Source organism: Leguminivora glycinivorella, chromosome 21 (genome assembly GCF_023078275.1).
Source record: "Leguminivora glycinivorella isolate SPB_JAAS2020 chromosome 21, LegGlyc_1.1, whole genome shotgun sequence".
Classification (NCBI taxonomy): domain Eukaryota; kingdom Metazoa; phylum Arthropoda; class Insecta; order Lepidoptera; family Tortricidae; genus Leguminivora; species Leguminivora glycinivorella.
The window spans coordinates 13,237,131-13,253,852 of record NC_062991.1 but is presented as its reverse complement, the minus strand read 5'-3'; the positions used below and the strand labels follow the sequence as shown (position 1 = coordinate 13,253,852).

Below are 16,722 nucleotides of genomic sequence, written 5' to 3'. Positions count from 1 at the left end.
TCGGATGCGTTCACTTTCAGCGTTACCACTGGTCGCATTCACACTCGATGTCAATATAAGTCTAATGAAAATAACCGTGAATCATTCAAAACTCATAACTAAACTTACCTATCTTCCTTCGCAACAAGAACGATACATAATTAAGTAATAAAATAAATCCTACAAAATGTATAGAAAATATTCTCCCAACTTTAGTGTTTTTGGAAGCTTGGAAAATTTCTTCGTTTGTTACCTAATATGAAATCGTAAAAATAAAAGTTTTTGTTAGTCCAAGTTATGAGTTTGCGTACCTACTCAATTATTAGGTTTCAATATAAGTACATAAAATAATGTGAGCAAATAAAAAAATGTGTAGGTGTTTTTGTGTATTTGTTTTTATTATCTGTTTTTTTTTTTTCACCGTTTTGTCCTGTGTATGTGTGCTGTACTGAATAAATGTCTTTTTCTTTCTTTCTTTCTTTCCAATATTCCCTTGTCATATAAGAAAATAAAGAGATCGGACGGTGTCGGGCGCTTTACTATTGAAATACGCCTGTCGCATTAAAAACAAATTAGGGACTAGGGTGTATTGGGATTAGAGTATTTTGGGAATAATGCCTTATGACAGTAGAGTATTTTGGCACTTCCGAGTGGAGATAATTTAGGGTATTTTGGGATTATAGTATTTTGGAAATAGTACGCAATGAGAATGGTGCATCTCGAGGACAAGTTCCTTTTGGGAATATAGTAATTAGGGTCTCGTGTGTTATGAACAAAGGTCGTTTTGAAATTGTAGCATATTGACTAATAGTGTATTTTGAGTTTAGTGTATTTACAGCCCAAAAGTTCTTGACACACACACTTGTAGATGGAGGCTCCTGTAGGGAACTTGACTGTAATTAAAATAAAATATTTTACACCATGCACGAAATAAAGCAACAGTTAATTATAAAAAAAAACATGGACAAAAGTTATTTTTAAATCCAATTCCATTTAATAAGTCAGGTAGAAATATATAAAGTAACCGAGTTGACCGTGACGTCACTCAATTCGATTTGCCAGGTGATCTAGTGGTAAGATGTTAGCGTCGTGAAAACATGGAAACCCGGGTTCGATCCCCAGTTCTTGACAGTCCCTTTTTCTTTCGTAAGTATATGAGATATATTTCAAATTATAGATGTAAATTTATTCAACTCATTAAAAATTAATACAATAAATCCTGAATTACTAACAATTACACACAATTCTACCAACTAAATAAATTGTAGAGGTTAGTTCACATTAACATACTCGAGATAACCTAACAGTTCTAAAACAGAATAATCGCCAGTCTAAGTACCTAGGTGCCAAAGCACCTGTCATCTAGTTTGCAACTGAAATTAGTTCCTAATCCAGGTCTCAGACTGTGTAGGATTTAGCTAGCTGCAGGACAAACAGATTATACTGTATATATGTAATATTAATTGGTTTAGTGTGGGTATAGTCGCGTTCAGTTACAAATACACGGTTACACAAACAAAGACGTCTGGGTGTGTAGCCGAATGGTACAAACGCTCACGAAACTCTCACGAAACGAAACGCTCGTAGATCTCTATCGTTCGTGCGTATCGGCGCGACCGAGCTAGACTACCTTTCGCGGCGTTTCCGCCAAATGCCATTCGGCTACGGGGCCTGAATACGAATCTAACCTCAGAGCATGTAATACTAGAGAGACGCGCCGCCGGCACTTGTTAGCTCACTGAGCATACAGTTGTCGTTGTGTGCGTGCGTGAAGACACGACTCGCTGGTCGTTCGCATGTACATATACATAGAAATGGTCCATATTGGCTCATATAAAATTATTTGAGTAGTGTAATATTGGTGCACCTGGATCAAAGAAGATCCAGGTGCCACCAATATTACACATTAGAATACTAATTTTAATCGATCGATCATTCAAATAATTACTCATTTTGTGTCCATTCAAGAAGTCACCTTTTCAAGTAGCGAGGTAGCAGGATGTTAGTAAGTTCTGATTTATCAGATTCAATTCTAAAAGTAACACTCAAACATTCAAATTTGTAACCAAGTCTATACGAACCATTTATCTTTTCTGATTACTCATGCCAATACTCGAAAACCAGTATAATATATGGTGTCCATGTCGGTATATGACATTGATAAATAAGAACTTCATCGATGTCTTCCACATTGTTGTCCATTTTTAATTGATTATTTATTTGCAAATTGGTTCGAGTGACTTTAGGTTTGATATTTATGATGGTACTAAAATTACTTATTACCTATATTATTTTGTTTTATAGATCATCATAATTTTAAAATAATAACACAGGTATTCATGATTATATTTTATTTTGTAAAAAAAACATTATTTTCTATACACCACTTATTCAGGCATGATACATTTTTAAAAGCGCAGACATTAGCATGATATATACAATTTTGAATATCACATTTATTTGAATATTTTTCGCATAAAGTCTTTAAATTTGGGCAGTCAAAATGTTCTAAATTATAAACATTATCACTGTCTGTTATTTCTTTCACCCACTGCACTTTTTCATAACCTTTTGTATAAATGTGTTTATCTTTACAGTAATCAACAATCAAATTCTTATAATTAAAATATGATACATAGCCTTCATTCCATAATATTCCTTTGTATTTTTCCACCCAAGAGACTTGTGAACGTTCTTTCTTTGTTAAGGTATAGAACGGATGGGGAGGGCTGATCAGAAACACAAGAAAACTTTTTTGAGAAATAATCGCCACTTCTTTTGGTATAAATTGATTATTTTCATTTTTAAATCCTTGAACATCCAAAATCACATTCATGATAATTTCCTTACTATATTACTCAAAGGTTTATACTCGACAAGCCGATCGTTTATAATTAAACAATAGGCTGTCGTTTTATCAGGTATGTCTTCTGAGGACTCGATTTCTATTCGAACGTCAACTGGGCCAGTTTTTAATGAATCGTTCTGCCTTGAGCAGTCTATTACAAATAAAGGAGTTTTTTTTAATGTGTTCAGATTAAGCAGAGGATCGACACCGACCCCATAATACGACTGACGAAAGTTAGCATACATTTCGTATAATATACTAAATTTGTCTTCGCTAAATTTTAAATTAAGAGGATCGTATGGAAAGTACTGTGAATTTAAAAATAATTTGACGTTAGTTATATTGCAGTGATCAAATATAGTAGAATTTTTTAGTTTGTTTAGTTTTCTATCAGTCTGTAATGCTAATATAACATATCTAGGCTTTTCTAACTGGGAAGCGGTTTTTACTGACCATGCATGTTTTGTTGTTTTAGGTAAAAGTGGATATTCATACAAATCCCAATTCCGGAATGCTAGTTGTATAGATCGATCTTTCTCTAAGCACTTTAGTAGTGGCAATCTATTACGGTCAGAAACTCTAACATGTGGTACCCGCCATTGGATTTTATGGATATCAATTTGAACTTGATCATTTTCTTCAAGTACAACACTATTTAAAACTGAATTACTTCTGTTTAGTACAAGTTCATGCCTACAGTTGACTAAAATCTTATTATAATCTTCCGCGAAGCCAAGCACTTTATTCAGAGGTATTATAATGGAGAAATGACCTTGCTTTAGAATACTCCCGCTTAGATCCCAACCCCACAATGCAGCGTTCTTACTTTCTCCTTCATTCATTGAAATAAGAGATTTCATCGTTGTAGTAATCCCGCAATTTTTATTCCGGTCAATTTCAATCCCATTTAGTTCGTAACTTATATCTTTGAACAAAAATAATATGGGGTTATTTGTAAAATTTACATCTTTTGTTATTTTTTTCCCACCAGCATCTACTCGCCATACACTTGCATACCCTTCAATGTAAATGGAGCTTGCAGATGGTAATACATACACATCTTGTTGATTTATAGGTATCCTGATTTCGTCATTTTCCTTAAAGCTATGATTGTAGGGATTGTATGAATGGATGGTATAGCTTTCAATTGAATTATCTTGTTGTGGAATATCTGTGATATGCAACATCTTATTATAAGTATTTTATTTTATTTTAAACCCAAGAGAACGAAGAAATAACTTATTGCTCTTAGTAATTCTCTTGCTAGAATTTAATCGACTTGCTCCTTTGAAGACTGGGAGTTGAATATTCGATGGTATTCTTGTAATTCCGCTTTTATTGAAAACATACATAATGTATCACTTGATTTTGTAAGGTAAAATTATGTAAACGTATGCTTAACACCCGATTCTAGACACTGTTCGAGGTTGAATGTGATACGGTAGAAGATATCGTTTATTATAATATTGTTGTATTATGTTTTTGGTCTTATTAAACACATAAGTTTACTTATTTAATAATATTTCTGCCAGAATGAATTCAGAAATTTTAAACATAAATGCCCACAGTTAAATAAATGATTTTTTTGTATATTATCGTAATTATAGCGTATATTAGCTCCCATATATTTTATGAATTCCTTTGGAGGTTTTAAATTTCCGTAACTATCAAAATATTCAATATAATTTTTATTTTTTCCATAGGCTACCCAGTGAGTACCGTTATTTTCAGATGAATCTAAATTAATCACACCACATTCCATCGGTAATGGTTTTGGTGGTAATTCATCTCTCATGAATACACCACGAAAGTAAGGAATACTTTTCGAATGTTTTATTATATCGATATTACTCAATGCTCTATTGGGTAGCCTGCCATCTAGTTTTTTTTATTTGTAACATAAATTCCTAGTCCACCCTTGTAGGGTTTAAGATGCACTCCTTTTCCAATACATTTACCCTCCATTTTCATATTATGTCTCTTTAATTTAGCTAGTTGTCGTTTTGCTGATTTATAATGGTTAATAGCTTTTCTTATTCCCGCAACACCTCCTGCTAAACTTCCTGTAGCCGATAATCCTGCTAAAATTGGAATCAATGGTAGAAATCCGCCAGTTTTAGGTACTGGTATCACTCTGGGTAATTGTATAGGCAAGTCCGATGCTAATTCTTGAGCAGCAGCATACGCTAATTCCATTAGCATGTTCTTACATTTTGGCTTTAGATTACTGATATGTCTTTTAGTGTGTGAAACAAGATTATTAAAAGTTTTCTTTAAGCCAGCTCCAAATTTCTGATTGCTAAGTTTCTTCTTATTTTCGTTTTCAGAATTATTTCTCGTGCGTTTCATTTTTTATGAAATAGATTTAAATGTTGGATATGTCTGTACTGGTCTCTATAGTGTAGAGTTTGAAATACAAATGAGTGTACAAAACAGTGAAAGTAAATTTAAACCCGATTACAAACGATTTGTCTTATCAATCCAACTATTTTCACTCGGTGGAAGGCCGAGCCACTTAACATATACTTTATTTCCTTTACGTTTTAACACTCTTTCAACAAGATAAACTTGAGGATGCAAAGTTTTCTGAATTTCTTGCGCATAGAATGCTCCTAAAATAGGCCTACGCTTGGCGTCTTCTAGATAATATGTAGTGGGGTTAGTATTTCGAACATTAGTTATCTTAAATATTTCTGTTGACCAATTAGGGGTAAATCGTTTCTCGAAACATCCTTTATACTTGCTAACTCTTACAAAATCTCCAATACGAAACCTTTTGCAAACCGGGTTTTTCTTTGTTAGTAAATTCTTAATGTATCTTTGTAATACAACTCCTTTATTACTACGATTGATCGTGATCGGCGCTCTTCCCACCGTCCTATGAAAAGTATGATTATATTCTGAAACTTTCTGGTCAAGAGTTCCATCGACCCATTTATAATTACCCTTCAGACTAAACTCCTTATACAGCTTAGCTTTAAGAGTTCTTATAAGTCTTTCAACTATTGATGCCTTTTTGGTGGAAAATGTAGAGTAATGATTAATATTATATTTTTGAACAACTTTTCTGAAATTACTATTATAAAATTCATTACCCCTGTCTGTTTGTAAATTGATTGGTTTACGTCCTCTTGATAATAATGTTTCAAACATTTTGGATACGGTTTCTTTAGTCTTACGTTTGAGTGGAAATGCCCAAGCGTATTTTGAGAAACAGTCAATAATCACTAATATGTACTTATAACCAGCATTCAGTTTTGAAAAAGTCTGCATATCTATTAAATCTGCTTGCCAGAGGTCATCAATATCTCTTAAAATGACGCTTCTTCGAGGAAAATTCACCCTTGCATTTTTATGAATTTCATTTACGACGTCCGCTTTGCTCATAATGTTTATTAATATTATATTCAAATTCTTTGTTAGAAATATTCTTTTCAACTTTTGTTACTCGATTCATTAAAACCGAAATGTTTTTATCTATATTCATCACCTTTTTCATACAGGCATCGATTTTGTTTATTATTTCTGTATTTATTGTATTAGATAATATATTTTCCTCCTTTATACTTAATACTTTATTAAATTCTGCTTTACAATTATAAATATCATTGTTATTTGTCATGTCTAAGACACGTTTATTTATTCACTGAGCATTAACATAATATTTCAATTTATTTTATTGCTTTACAATACCGGCTTCCTTTAATTCTTCAATAATTGATATAATTTCATTATCATGGTTGGTGTTTCCAGCGTCTTTGGATGCAATCAAAAGTTTAAGCCTTTCAATTAATTCATTTGGATCATCCCAATAAATATAATCTGTGTTACTTTTATAATGTTTTAATGCAGGTAAGTTACCACCTGTTTTAATGTTAGTGTCAAGTAATTGTGAAAAGAGAGGTTTGATAATACTGCAATATTTTATACCTTTGTCTCCTTTTAATTTTCCGTTTGGATCAAAATCTCGTTTATGTGCGTTTGTACGGGTTAACATTTCTTTGTATTCAGTTTTATCTTTTTCAGTAACAAGACTGAGATTGGGTTTGTTTCGCATCAATAGTTCTTTCAACCCTGCGGTTAATTCAAATTTTTTGTTGTCTATAGTAATAACATATTGTTTTTCAGTATCGGAAGTCTTATTTACCAAAGACAAGTATACATCAGAATTACCCATCATCAACTTTTTATTCGTGCTACGAATCCCGAATGGTATATTGATGTCCTCATATAAATCAATCATGTCTTCTTTTTTAGAGATAGAAGTGTATCATTATTTTGTTCTTGAGAAGTTTTATTACTAACATTAGAGTATTCATAATATTCTGAATGCTGATCAGGAGCAATTATCTCTTTGAAATTTTTGTATCCTATAGAATCATTTAAATTCTGAGATTTGTCACTCGTATCTGTACTTGTAGTCATGTTAATAGCTGGTTTAACAAAAGAACTTTGCATAACGAGGTTTTCTAATGGTTCAGTAATAGGTTTAAAAACTTTTTTAAATTAATATTATTTTCATGTTCTTCATTATTTATCTTCTTTATTTTGTTTTTTATGTTATCTACTGCTTTGATAAGTTGATCTTTTAAATGTGTATCCATTTCAGCAGTCTTGACACCAACCTTTTAATACGAGCACTCAGTTTCAAGTGAGCCTTCGTCAACATTTAAAACATTAAATAATGGGAAATTTAAAAGTAAATAAATGTATCAAACCCCTGTCTATATCGTCCTTTATCTAGTGTACAATCTTTATTAATTAATAAAAAGCTAAAACAATCATCCCATATAATTGAACAAAGTTCTTTAAATTTTATCCAATCCATATCGGTGTTTACATGTTCATTGTATATATGTTTTAAGTTAGTATCATCTTGTTTAAAAACAATTAAGAGATTCACATTGTCTCTTAACAGTTGCTTCGGAATTTTGGAGTAAGTTTGCGATAAATAAAAACAATCAATTTGTCGATGTCTTCCCATAGCAAAGTAATTCCTAATGTTCACTTGATTTTCACATACAACATCATCGAAAATCATGATTGAATTGGTCATAGCATCATTTGGATGGATAACGTCTTTATTGTCATTAAATATTAAAAAGTTAGCATCTGGAATTTTCTCCATAATTAGTTGGAGGTAGCGATATTTTGGCTGAAAAGCGGTCTTTGAATACAAATAGATATTTTTAAACTTTAGACCATTTTCATGTAATAATAAATTTAATATTACATTAGTTTTACCACAGTTTGAAGGTCCACATATTATACAGCGGATTGTATTAGGTAATAATGTACTATGTCTTGTATTTTTATGCACGTCATTTTCAACGATTATATTATTTACTTCCAGAGTTTGGGTATGCTTAATGAATTTCATTGTTATTATGAAAAATATGATATCTCAACGCTTTTTATAGGATATGTCTTAACATAAATAAAACAATTGATTAACAGAGTAAATAAATTTATTAAATTTCTGGAGATTATTACAGATAGGTACAAAAAAAACAAACAAAAACAAATTTTAGTATCACATTATTATATAATTTAAAATATAGTCTTACAGTGCCCCCATGGTAATGTTTGTATATTGTCAGGCAATATCTGCCTTTTATCATCGTTGCAGTTTAAAACTACTTTATCAACTTGCTGTGAATATAAAACATGTTTGATTGATCGAATCATATTCATATTATGGGTATACACTTTTTTTGTTTGCAAAACTTTGTCAAAATGTTTAATTCTTAATTTATTCGTTATAGGTTTTGTGACACCTTTTGCTTTCGTTATTGTCTTCTTTACATTTTTTAAACAGTACAGTTTTGCTCTTAATCCAATAAATTCAGTAATTACCGTACCACCAAATTCATCTTTAAATAAACCAGGTACTTTAGCATTTAGTTTAGGTATACCATAAGGGTTATTGTGGTCATAATTACTAGTATCATATTTTGATATGTTTTTATTTAGATCATTGTAAAAGTCATCAGTAATAATGTTATAAAGAAGGCTATCAGTATCAGTATAACAGAGTTTCACGTTTTCTTTGTACGTTTTTTTAATGAAATTATAATGAAATTGATATAAATGTGTTTTTGCCAATTCTAAAACTGTAAATCCAATATAAATCGGGCGGTCTAAACAAATTTTTTCAGGACTTAATTGAACAGCCACAAAGTTTTCATTAAATATGGATACATTCTTTACATTAGGTTTTAATAATATTTTTTCTGCACCTAAGTGTTTGTTTGTTTTATTGTCATTGTCTTTCCATTTTATTGCTAATTGAACATGTAAATGTTTTCGCTTATTTTCAATTGTTTTTCCAAATATAGCATTATTTAATAGTTTAAAAAAGTCTTTTCAAATGAAGTAGAAGCTTCTTGTCGTAATCGAGTATTTAGATCAATATATTTTTGTAAGAAGTTAGACTGTCTAAAACGTAGAATGCGATGTATTTTCTGTAACACTAACCTGTTCTTTAAACATTCCTTCAAATGTACGAAATGAATGATATAGTTGTATTTGTCATATAAATTTGCAATTAACTTTTCTGACTTCCCACCTGGGGGAACAAACCTTTCAGGTGCAAAAGGCAAATCGGCATGCAGATCGTGTAAATGATCAGGATAACTCATGTCAACTTCTAAAATGTATCCATGTTCACCGTTTTCTGGTATAGTCAGTATGTCAAAATTTCTAACCCGATCTAAAGTTAAAAACTCAAAGTCTGATACAGGTAATTTTTGTCTCATAGCATAACCATAGAGATTGTTACAATCCAGATACATCAAATATGAGGTGGGTCTAGAAGTATCAAAATCAGGGGTGTATTTATTGTTTGCTTTTGAATTCCGAAGAGAACACTGGGCTAATCCACCACGTATCCCTCTTTCTATCATCTGATATACTTCTAAGTCGTGTATTAACTGTAATTTTACGTCTGTAAACAAAAGCATAGCATCCCAACTTAAATTAGGTGCAGATACATAATAGGCTGGGTCTAGATTATAATGCTTCAAACTTGTATTTCTAAAATGTTCAAACACATCGCTTAACAACAAGACGTCACATTTTAAGTATAAATCAGTATATTCCCCTAAAGTCATTATATTAAAAGCTGACCACACAGTTTCGGCATGATTATAATCAATATCTGAGATGTGTTTAGATTTTAGAGTATTATAAAACATTTCTTTTGTCGGTAGTTTATTGTCTTCATATTTCAACCAGGAATCAATGTAATCATAGGGATAAACACCTTTACGTGTTAATAACTGAAAGTGGTGGGTATCAGTAAATTCTTTAGACAAGTTAACAAAATCCTCTTTATTCAAACTTTTGGTTAACTCAAATAAACTGGAACTAAGAAATTGAAAAGAATCGATAAACTTTATTTCAATTGGTTTGGCGCTCGATTTGTTAGTAGAATATATAGTTTTTGTTATGCTTGAATATTTTTCCTTGGACTGTGGCATTATTTTGATAGACCCGGGGTACTTTGCAAGTTCTTCTATAAATAAATGACTATCATACCCCGTCAAATTATGTAAGACAACTGGTATAAAGGAACAGATTCTGTATTTCAAATTGCAAAGTGAATGAGCTGCACCTCTGTACTCTGATGTAATGTGATCGTGATCACGGACTTTGTCACCAAATAAAAACTGCTTACAAATATGACAGTGTGTAGCATTCTCATAATTACACTTTTCTTTATATGTTAATGGATTCATAGGATTATTTTTAATTAGTATGTTGTGAATTTCATGAATATCGTTTATTAACCATTCAACAAAAACTTTTACACAATCTTCACCTCTGTAAGAAACATATTTATTCAAACTTGCATCGTGCGAGCAGCATATGTAATAACCGAAACATGTCGGGACATGCTTTTTTAGGTTTTGCGTATTTTTACTACTGTCTGAATTACAATTAATTAACATACTTTCAAAATCAGCGTATATAATAAAATTGATTTTTTGTTTACGTTCGAAGTTCTTAAATTGAATGACAGTATTTTCATTAGGTAAAACTGTTACAATTTCGGAACAATGGTGTGTTTTAAATTTATTATCGCTTTTAAAAATTGCAAACATGAGTCACAGAAATGCATGTGGCCTCTATGTAAAGTTACTTGTCTTCTAACTAATCGTACCAGGTCTTTAATTAAACAGTAATGTCCTTTACCAACGACTTCAATATATAATAGATTAAAATGATTATTTTTCTTTGATTTGGATCTATATAGAGGACCTGTTACTGCATACTTATTATCCAATCCATATATACAAATGCTTATATCAGGGTTATTTTTTTCAAATAACTGTATATCGCTGACTGATAATGGGAATGACATTCCATCGATATTTAAAACATCTGAATAGTGCGGGTATGATTTAGTTCGACACACATTATTCTTTGCAGGATATAGACCAGCCAGTATACTCCATAAAAAGCAACAATTATCGTTGTTTTGAATATTAATGCAGCTTTTAGTATTTTTGACACTTGGGGGTAAAGGTATGTAAGTACCTCCTCGCATCGGACAATACTTGTTTACGTTAACTTCTAAATGACTTATTGCGACAAAAGACCAGCCTGATTCACGGTGCTCAAATTCTATAACTTTATTTTTTAAATGTTCAATCGTATTTTCAAACAGTTCATTGATATTTGTGTTTTCATAAATAACATCATATTTTGTATTGAATGACTTTAACTGTTGTTTGCCTGAATGAGGTAATGTAAAGTAAACGAAAAGCTCATAGTTTATTTTGATACTTTTATGTTCCCGTAATGACATTTCTACAACTTTCATAATGTTACTTTTGATATCACACAAAAACGTCTCAGGAGTTACGTATTCATTTTGTGTTGCATTCAGACGATAGGTGACTATTCTGTTTTTAAAGGCTGTTGCTATAATTTCAATATTATTCAAATCAGTTTTCAATATGCAATTCGATTTATGTAAATTAGTTCTCAAATGGGCATTGTATTCATTCTTAGGCAATTTAATTTGACATTTGTCACATTTCATTAAAATAGTTCTGGATAACGGACGGTTACGTGATCCCACTGTAAACAAAATAACACACTTTATAGATATCATTTTATTCCAAATTAGTACTACAATAGATATACATTTATAATTAATTAAAGTATGTATTATATAATACTTATATTCCATTTCATAACATAGGTAATGTAATTCAAAATGAATATGGGTAAAAAACATTATTAATAGATGTCAACAAATAAATGAGGGCTCACATCTGTGCTATTACTTTTACGTTGTGTTCAGGATAGTTGGATCCACGCATAGTTCAATCTATGCAATTGGTCCCATATTTTACAAAAAGGAATAATTCTATGTACGAAAAAGAAATAAATTCACTCTAACACGTTTGAACATTTAGTTAAAATTATTCACAGAACGTAAAAGGAATACCACAAATATCAGCTCGTTATTTATTAGTCATTTATTTATAATCCTCGTATTTTATTACAGATGCACTAATAAGTGTGGTAATAAGAGATATATACGATGGCTTAAATTGATCAATAATAATTGCTAACAAATGACGGCGCACATGTTCGGTATTCCTTTCGCGTTGCGTGAATAAAATTAGCCAAGTGTCTCCAAGCTTCAGTATTATCATCGGTTCGGTTTTTAATATTTACTACAGCATGACGCCATCGATTTACTGGTGTCACCTTTTCAATATCATCGCATTTATACACTTTGACCTCAACAAAGTGGGTGCCCTTTTTATCAGGATTTGTCTGACGAGCAAAACCGTTCGCAAGTCGTCGTGAAATGTACGATAATAATTTACCCTCCCCTGCAGGTTGGTTCGCTTCTAATCCCTCGTCATCGCTATCGGCACCGAATAGTTCCGCTGCAGTGCCGTGCCGCGGCTTCACAGGAGCTATTCTGACCCTCTTGCTCGAGCTTGCTGACGATGTCGATGGCTTGGATTTTTTCTTTTTTCGACCGCGTCAGCCTTCGGTGGTAGCGGTGGCGGTGCTGGCAAATCTTCCTCAGTGGAGGATGAGAGATACGAATCGGTATGGGACGAACGTTTTGACCTGGAAATAAAAATAAGTTACTATTAAAATATTATTAATTTATAATCTGCGTTAGAATACTACGTAAAGGCTATTTTATGGTTTTGAGAACACACAACTATCTAATATTTATGTATACACCTACCTCTTGCTCGAGCTCGTCGATGTCGGCGGCTTGGATTTTTTCTTTTTGTCGATCACGTCAACCTTCGGCGGTGGCGGCGGCGGTGCCGACGAATCTTCCTCCGTGGAGGATGAGAGATATAAATCTTCAGCGTGGGACGAGGGTTTTGACCTGGAAATAAAATAAATAATGTGCTATTAAAATAATTCATTTATAATTATAATTCTCCATTACTCTAACGTTGTTTTATTTGAATAATGATTAATTATTTTTACGAGTTTGTTACTTTGCGAATATAAATAAATAAATAATATAGGATATTCTTACTAAGTCCTACAGTAAGTTTGCGTTGCGAGTACTCGCATAATAACACATAGAAAACAACCATGACTCGGGAACAAATATATGTGTTCATCACACAAACCCTTACTGAGATTCGACCCAGAAGCCCCTGGCTTAGTAGCTAGTCACTAACCAGTAGGTCAGATAAGTCGTCAAAATTATATAAGCAACATTACAATATACATTTATTCACACTTACATTGTATGATGATGATGTCCTTGTAGCTTCAGTAGAGAGAACAGTGGGTTTTCCTTGCTTCCTGTGTAGCGGAATGAATCAAGAGGATCGATCTGAGGAGCTTAAGTAGTGAAAATTCACGTGGAGCTAACGCAATACCTATATGAAATTTGTCAACGTGATTGAAAAACGCAACTCAGCACTTAGTCGGTGGAAACAATCATCGATTGCAAATCCCACAACGCAGCAAAATCAGATCACCGTGTATAATATAAAACAAATACGTGAAGGTACTTACCATATATTTTTTTTATTCATTAAATTCATTTTATGGTTTTAATCTTAGAAAAACAGACAATGTCGCGATCGGAGCTAGTATATTTTATTTGCTTTAGTGCATTATTGCTAACATCGTAAATCCAATCGTATCTCAATACAATGTGATGTCATTTTTTTTAAACGTTTGATTTTGAACTCTAATAACACAATAATTTCAGATATAAACCCCCGAAAATAAGTGAAAATATTATTTACTCTTATATATTCAACGCGATTAGTTCTACGGAAAATATGTCGGTAAGTATTTTTTTTAGAGTGAGTGTTTGTATTATTATTATAAAATAATTTCAAATTATAATGGTTACATTACTCATACGTAATTGATATAAAATAATAATTAAGTAAATACAATTTTTAATGTATGTGTCTGCTTAGCGCTAAGTCCACCTGTAGTCACCTACTTCGTTAATTTCATCGGATTTCTCTGTAACTTATGTTTTTTTTTTTTGTGTGCAATAAAATATTTTATTATTAATGTAACTTATTTCAAGTTTTCATTTAATTAAAAGTTAATACTCGTAGTTAACATTAAACTAATAACTTAATTATTAATTACAGGATACATCAGAACACCTATTCAACTTCGTTCCTTTGGCATCATCCCAAACTCAAAGTCAGAGTGAACGGGAGTCAGGGGTGAGACGTCTGTCCTTGGGGGTCAAGAGGAAGGCAACACCCGTTTACTCGTTTATCAAAAAACCACATCGGAATGGAGGTACAAAAGTCATCAAAATAGAAATTTACGACAGTAACAAATTGAATGAGAACTTTGAACATATATGTAAATGTAATGCCGAGCTGTGTGCCCAATATGTAGTGAAAAATACGTTATTAGACCAAGTTTACGAATTAACGCGTAGAGTAATTGACAAGATAGACGAAGGTTTGTCCTCAGATACGCCACATGGGTACACCATCGAATAAGGGTACAATTTAATGTGATTGTGTAATATGAACATAGTTCTTAAGTTAATAAACATTATAAAAGTACACGTAATTTCATTTAACTATATCCAACTTTTACCTCAATGTTAATTACCTAGAGTAGGTACATAAAACTATAAAATAATATCTTATTAAGAGAACAGTACCTAACTCATCAGTACGAAATCAAAATCATTACTCATATCGGGTAGACATTTCTATTTAGAGATTTCAGATTACATACCTCAATGTATACAAAAACTCGATTATAGTTATACGTGTTAATTACCTACTAATATTCTAAATATCCCCCTCTTAAATACATGACTTCCTTAATTGATGTAAAATTAGCACATATTTGAATAGGTAGGTAAAACGAGTCAACTAGATGTACCTAGTACAAGCATTCTCCTATCTCGCTAGTTCCATTGAATACATGACTTCTTGAATGGAGACGAAATTAATATTTGAATGATGATTTCTTGGATTGCTTTGAAAAGTATTCGAACGTGTAATATTTATTGCAGTTACATTTACCTACAATCTACAAGTATTCTGCTACCTCACTTCTTGAATATGAGACTTCTTAAGTGAACGAAAAATTTTTAATGATCGATCGATTCGAATTAGTACCTATTATAATGTGTAATATTGGTGGTAGCTAGATGTACCTACTAGCATTATAATACCTCACTACTTGAATACGTGACATCTTGAATGGATGCAAAATGAGTATTTGAATGATCGATCGATTCAAATTAGTATTCTAATGTGTAATATTGGTGGCACCTGGATCTTCTTTGATCCAGGTGCACCAATATTACACTACTCAACCTAACATCGCTACGCTCGTCGTATGTCATTCGAAGTTACGATAGTTATTAACATAAAATTGTTATAAATAATGATCGTTATAATGTAAAATTGTATGAGAAACATTTTCGGACTACCAATAATCTATATGTCGGAGAATGACTAAAATGTGGTTTGAGACACGTTTTATGACGCTATATTTGACAAATAGAGCAAACAAGGGTTTACAACTTTGTACAACCTGGCTGGTATTCGACTGAGTTCTGCCAAAACGCCAGAGAGGACGCTATTGTCTAAAAGAACAGAATCGAAAAACAGATGATGAACAGATGATTGGAGGCTGCCGATCGAGCTGCAGGCAAAAATGGTTGAGGAGTGCTGGCGTTGTTGGAGGTTCTTCGGTCTAATCCGGCAGTTTGCTCGAAATAATAGGCGGGATGTAATCTATAACGTGTTTTAATGTGTAATCGATTTTGTGAAGTAAATTCTGTGGTATGGACATGTTATTTCATTGAAAAGCTCTCATAAACAACTACAACGGGTCCTGACAACGGTTCTGGTATGATACGCCCACGATCCGACATCAGAAGCTGGGCCGAACAACTGGAATTCGCTACGGAATTCCTCCTAGTAGCCAAGATTTGGCAAATACCTAACGATGGTCTGAAAGCGGAAAGAAAGCTGGTATTCCTAAAGTCAAGTCAAAAGTTTTTATGCTGAAGATAATGAAGAAATCCCATGATTATGCTGGTGAAAAATACGGAAACGTTATGATGAAAAATACCCACTTGACATATGACAGTTGACGTGAAAATTTTATGAATTGTGATTTGTTGTGATTTATTTCTGTTGTGTTAATTTATTTGATGTTGTGTAATGCTAATTACTAATTAATATTGTTGTAAAATCTGTATCTAGAGAACGTAAAAAAAAAAATTTATAGGTACCGCACCATGACCTATGAAGATAGAGTTGCTGAGATGGGAGCTAATGTTGCTCAAACGATGGTTGGTTCCATACATTCATTACAGAAACCGTCAAGATCCCACTGGTTGCCATATTGCTACTGTAAGCTTCTGCCAGACTGCTAAATGA

General features: G+C 32.3%; 2 protein-coding genes across 5 annotated transcripts; one reads left to right on the top strand and one right to left on the bottom strand.

Moving 5' to 3' along the window:
* Positions 1-1,840: 1,840 nt before the first annotated feature.
* On the top strand, positions 1,841-14,880 carry LOC125237425. 4 transcript variants are annotated; one of them, XR_007178325.1, is made up of 3 exons: positions 13,701-13,841; positions 14,049-14,127; positions 14,449-14,880. XR_007178325.1 is itself a non-coding variant. In XM_048144486.1 (2 exons), the coding sequence occupies exons 1-2, from the start codon at positions 1,979-1,981 to the stop codon at positions 14,812-14,814; spliced, it is 372 nt and encodes a 123-aa protein (XP_048000443.1). In that variant the 5' UTR covers positions 1,841-1,978; the 3' UTR covers positions 14,815-14,880. The 4 variants fall into 4 exon arrangements, 1 of the variants encoding a protein (XP_048000443.1); XM_048144486.1 differs by lacking the exons at positions 13,701-13,841; positions 14,049-14,127 and adding an exon at positions 1,841-1,984; XR_007178326.1 differs by lacking the exon at positions 14,049-14,127 and having other exon boundaries at positions 13,728-13,841.
* Positions 11,923-14,316, bottom strand: LOC125237426 (zinc finger protein 865-like). Its single transcript, XM_048144487.1, has 3 exons — positions 13,573-14,316; positions 13,053-13,202; positions 11,923-12,928 (listed from the first exon to the last, which is right to left on the bottom strand). Coding segments are annotated over exons 1-3 (312 nt in total). The 5' UTR covers positions 13,575-14,316; the 3' UTR covers positions 11,923-12,768.
* Positions 14,881-16,722: the final 1,842 nt, after the last annotated feature.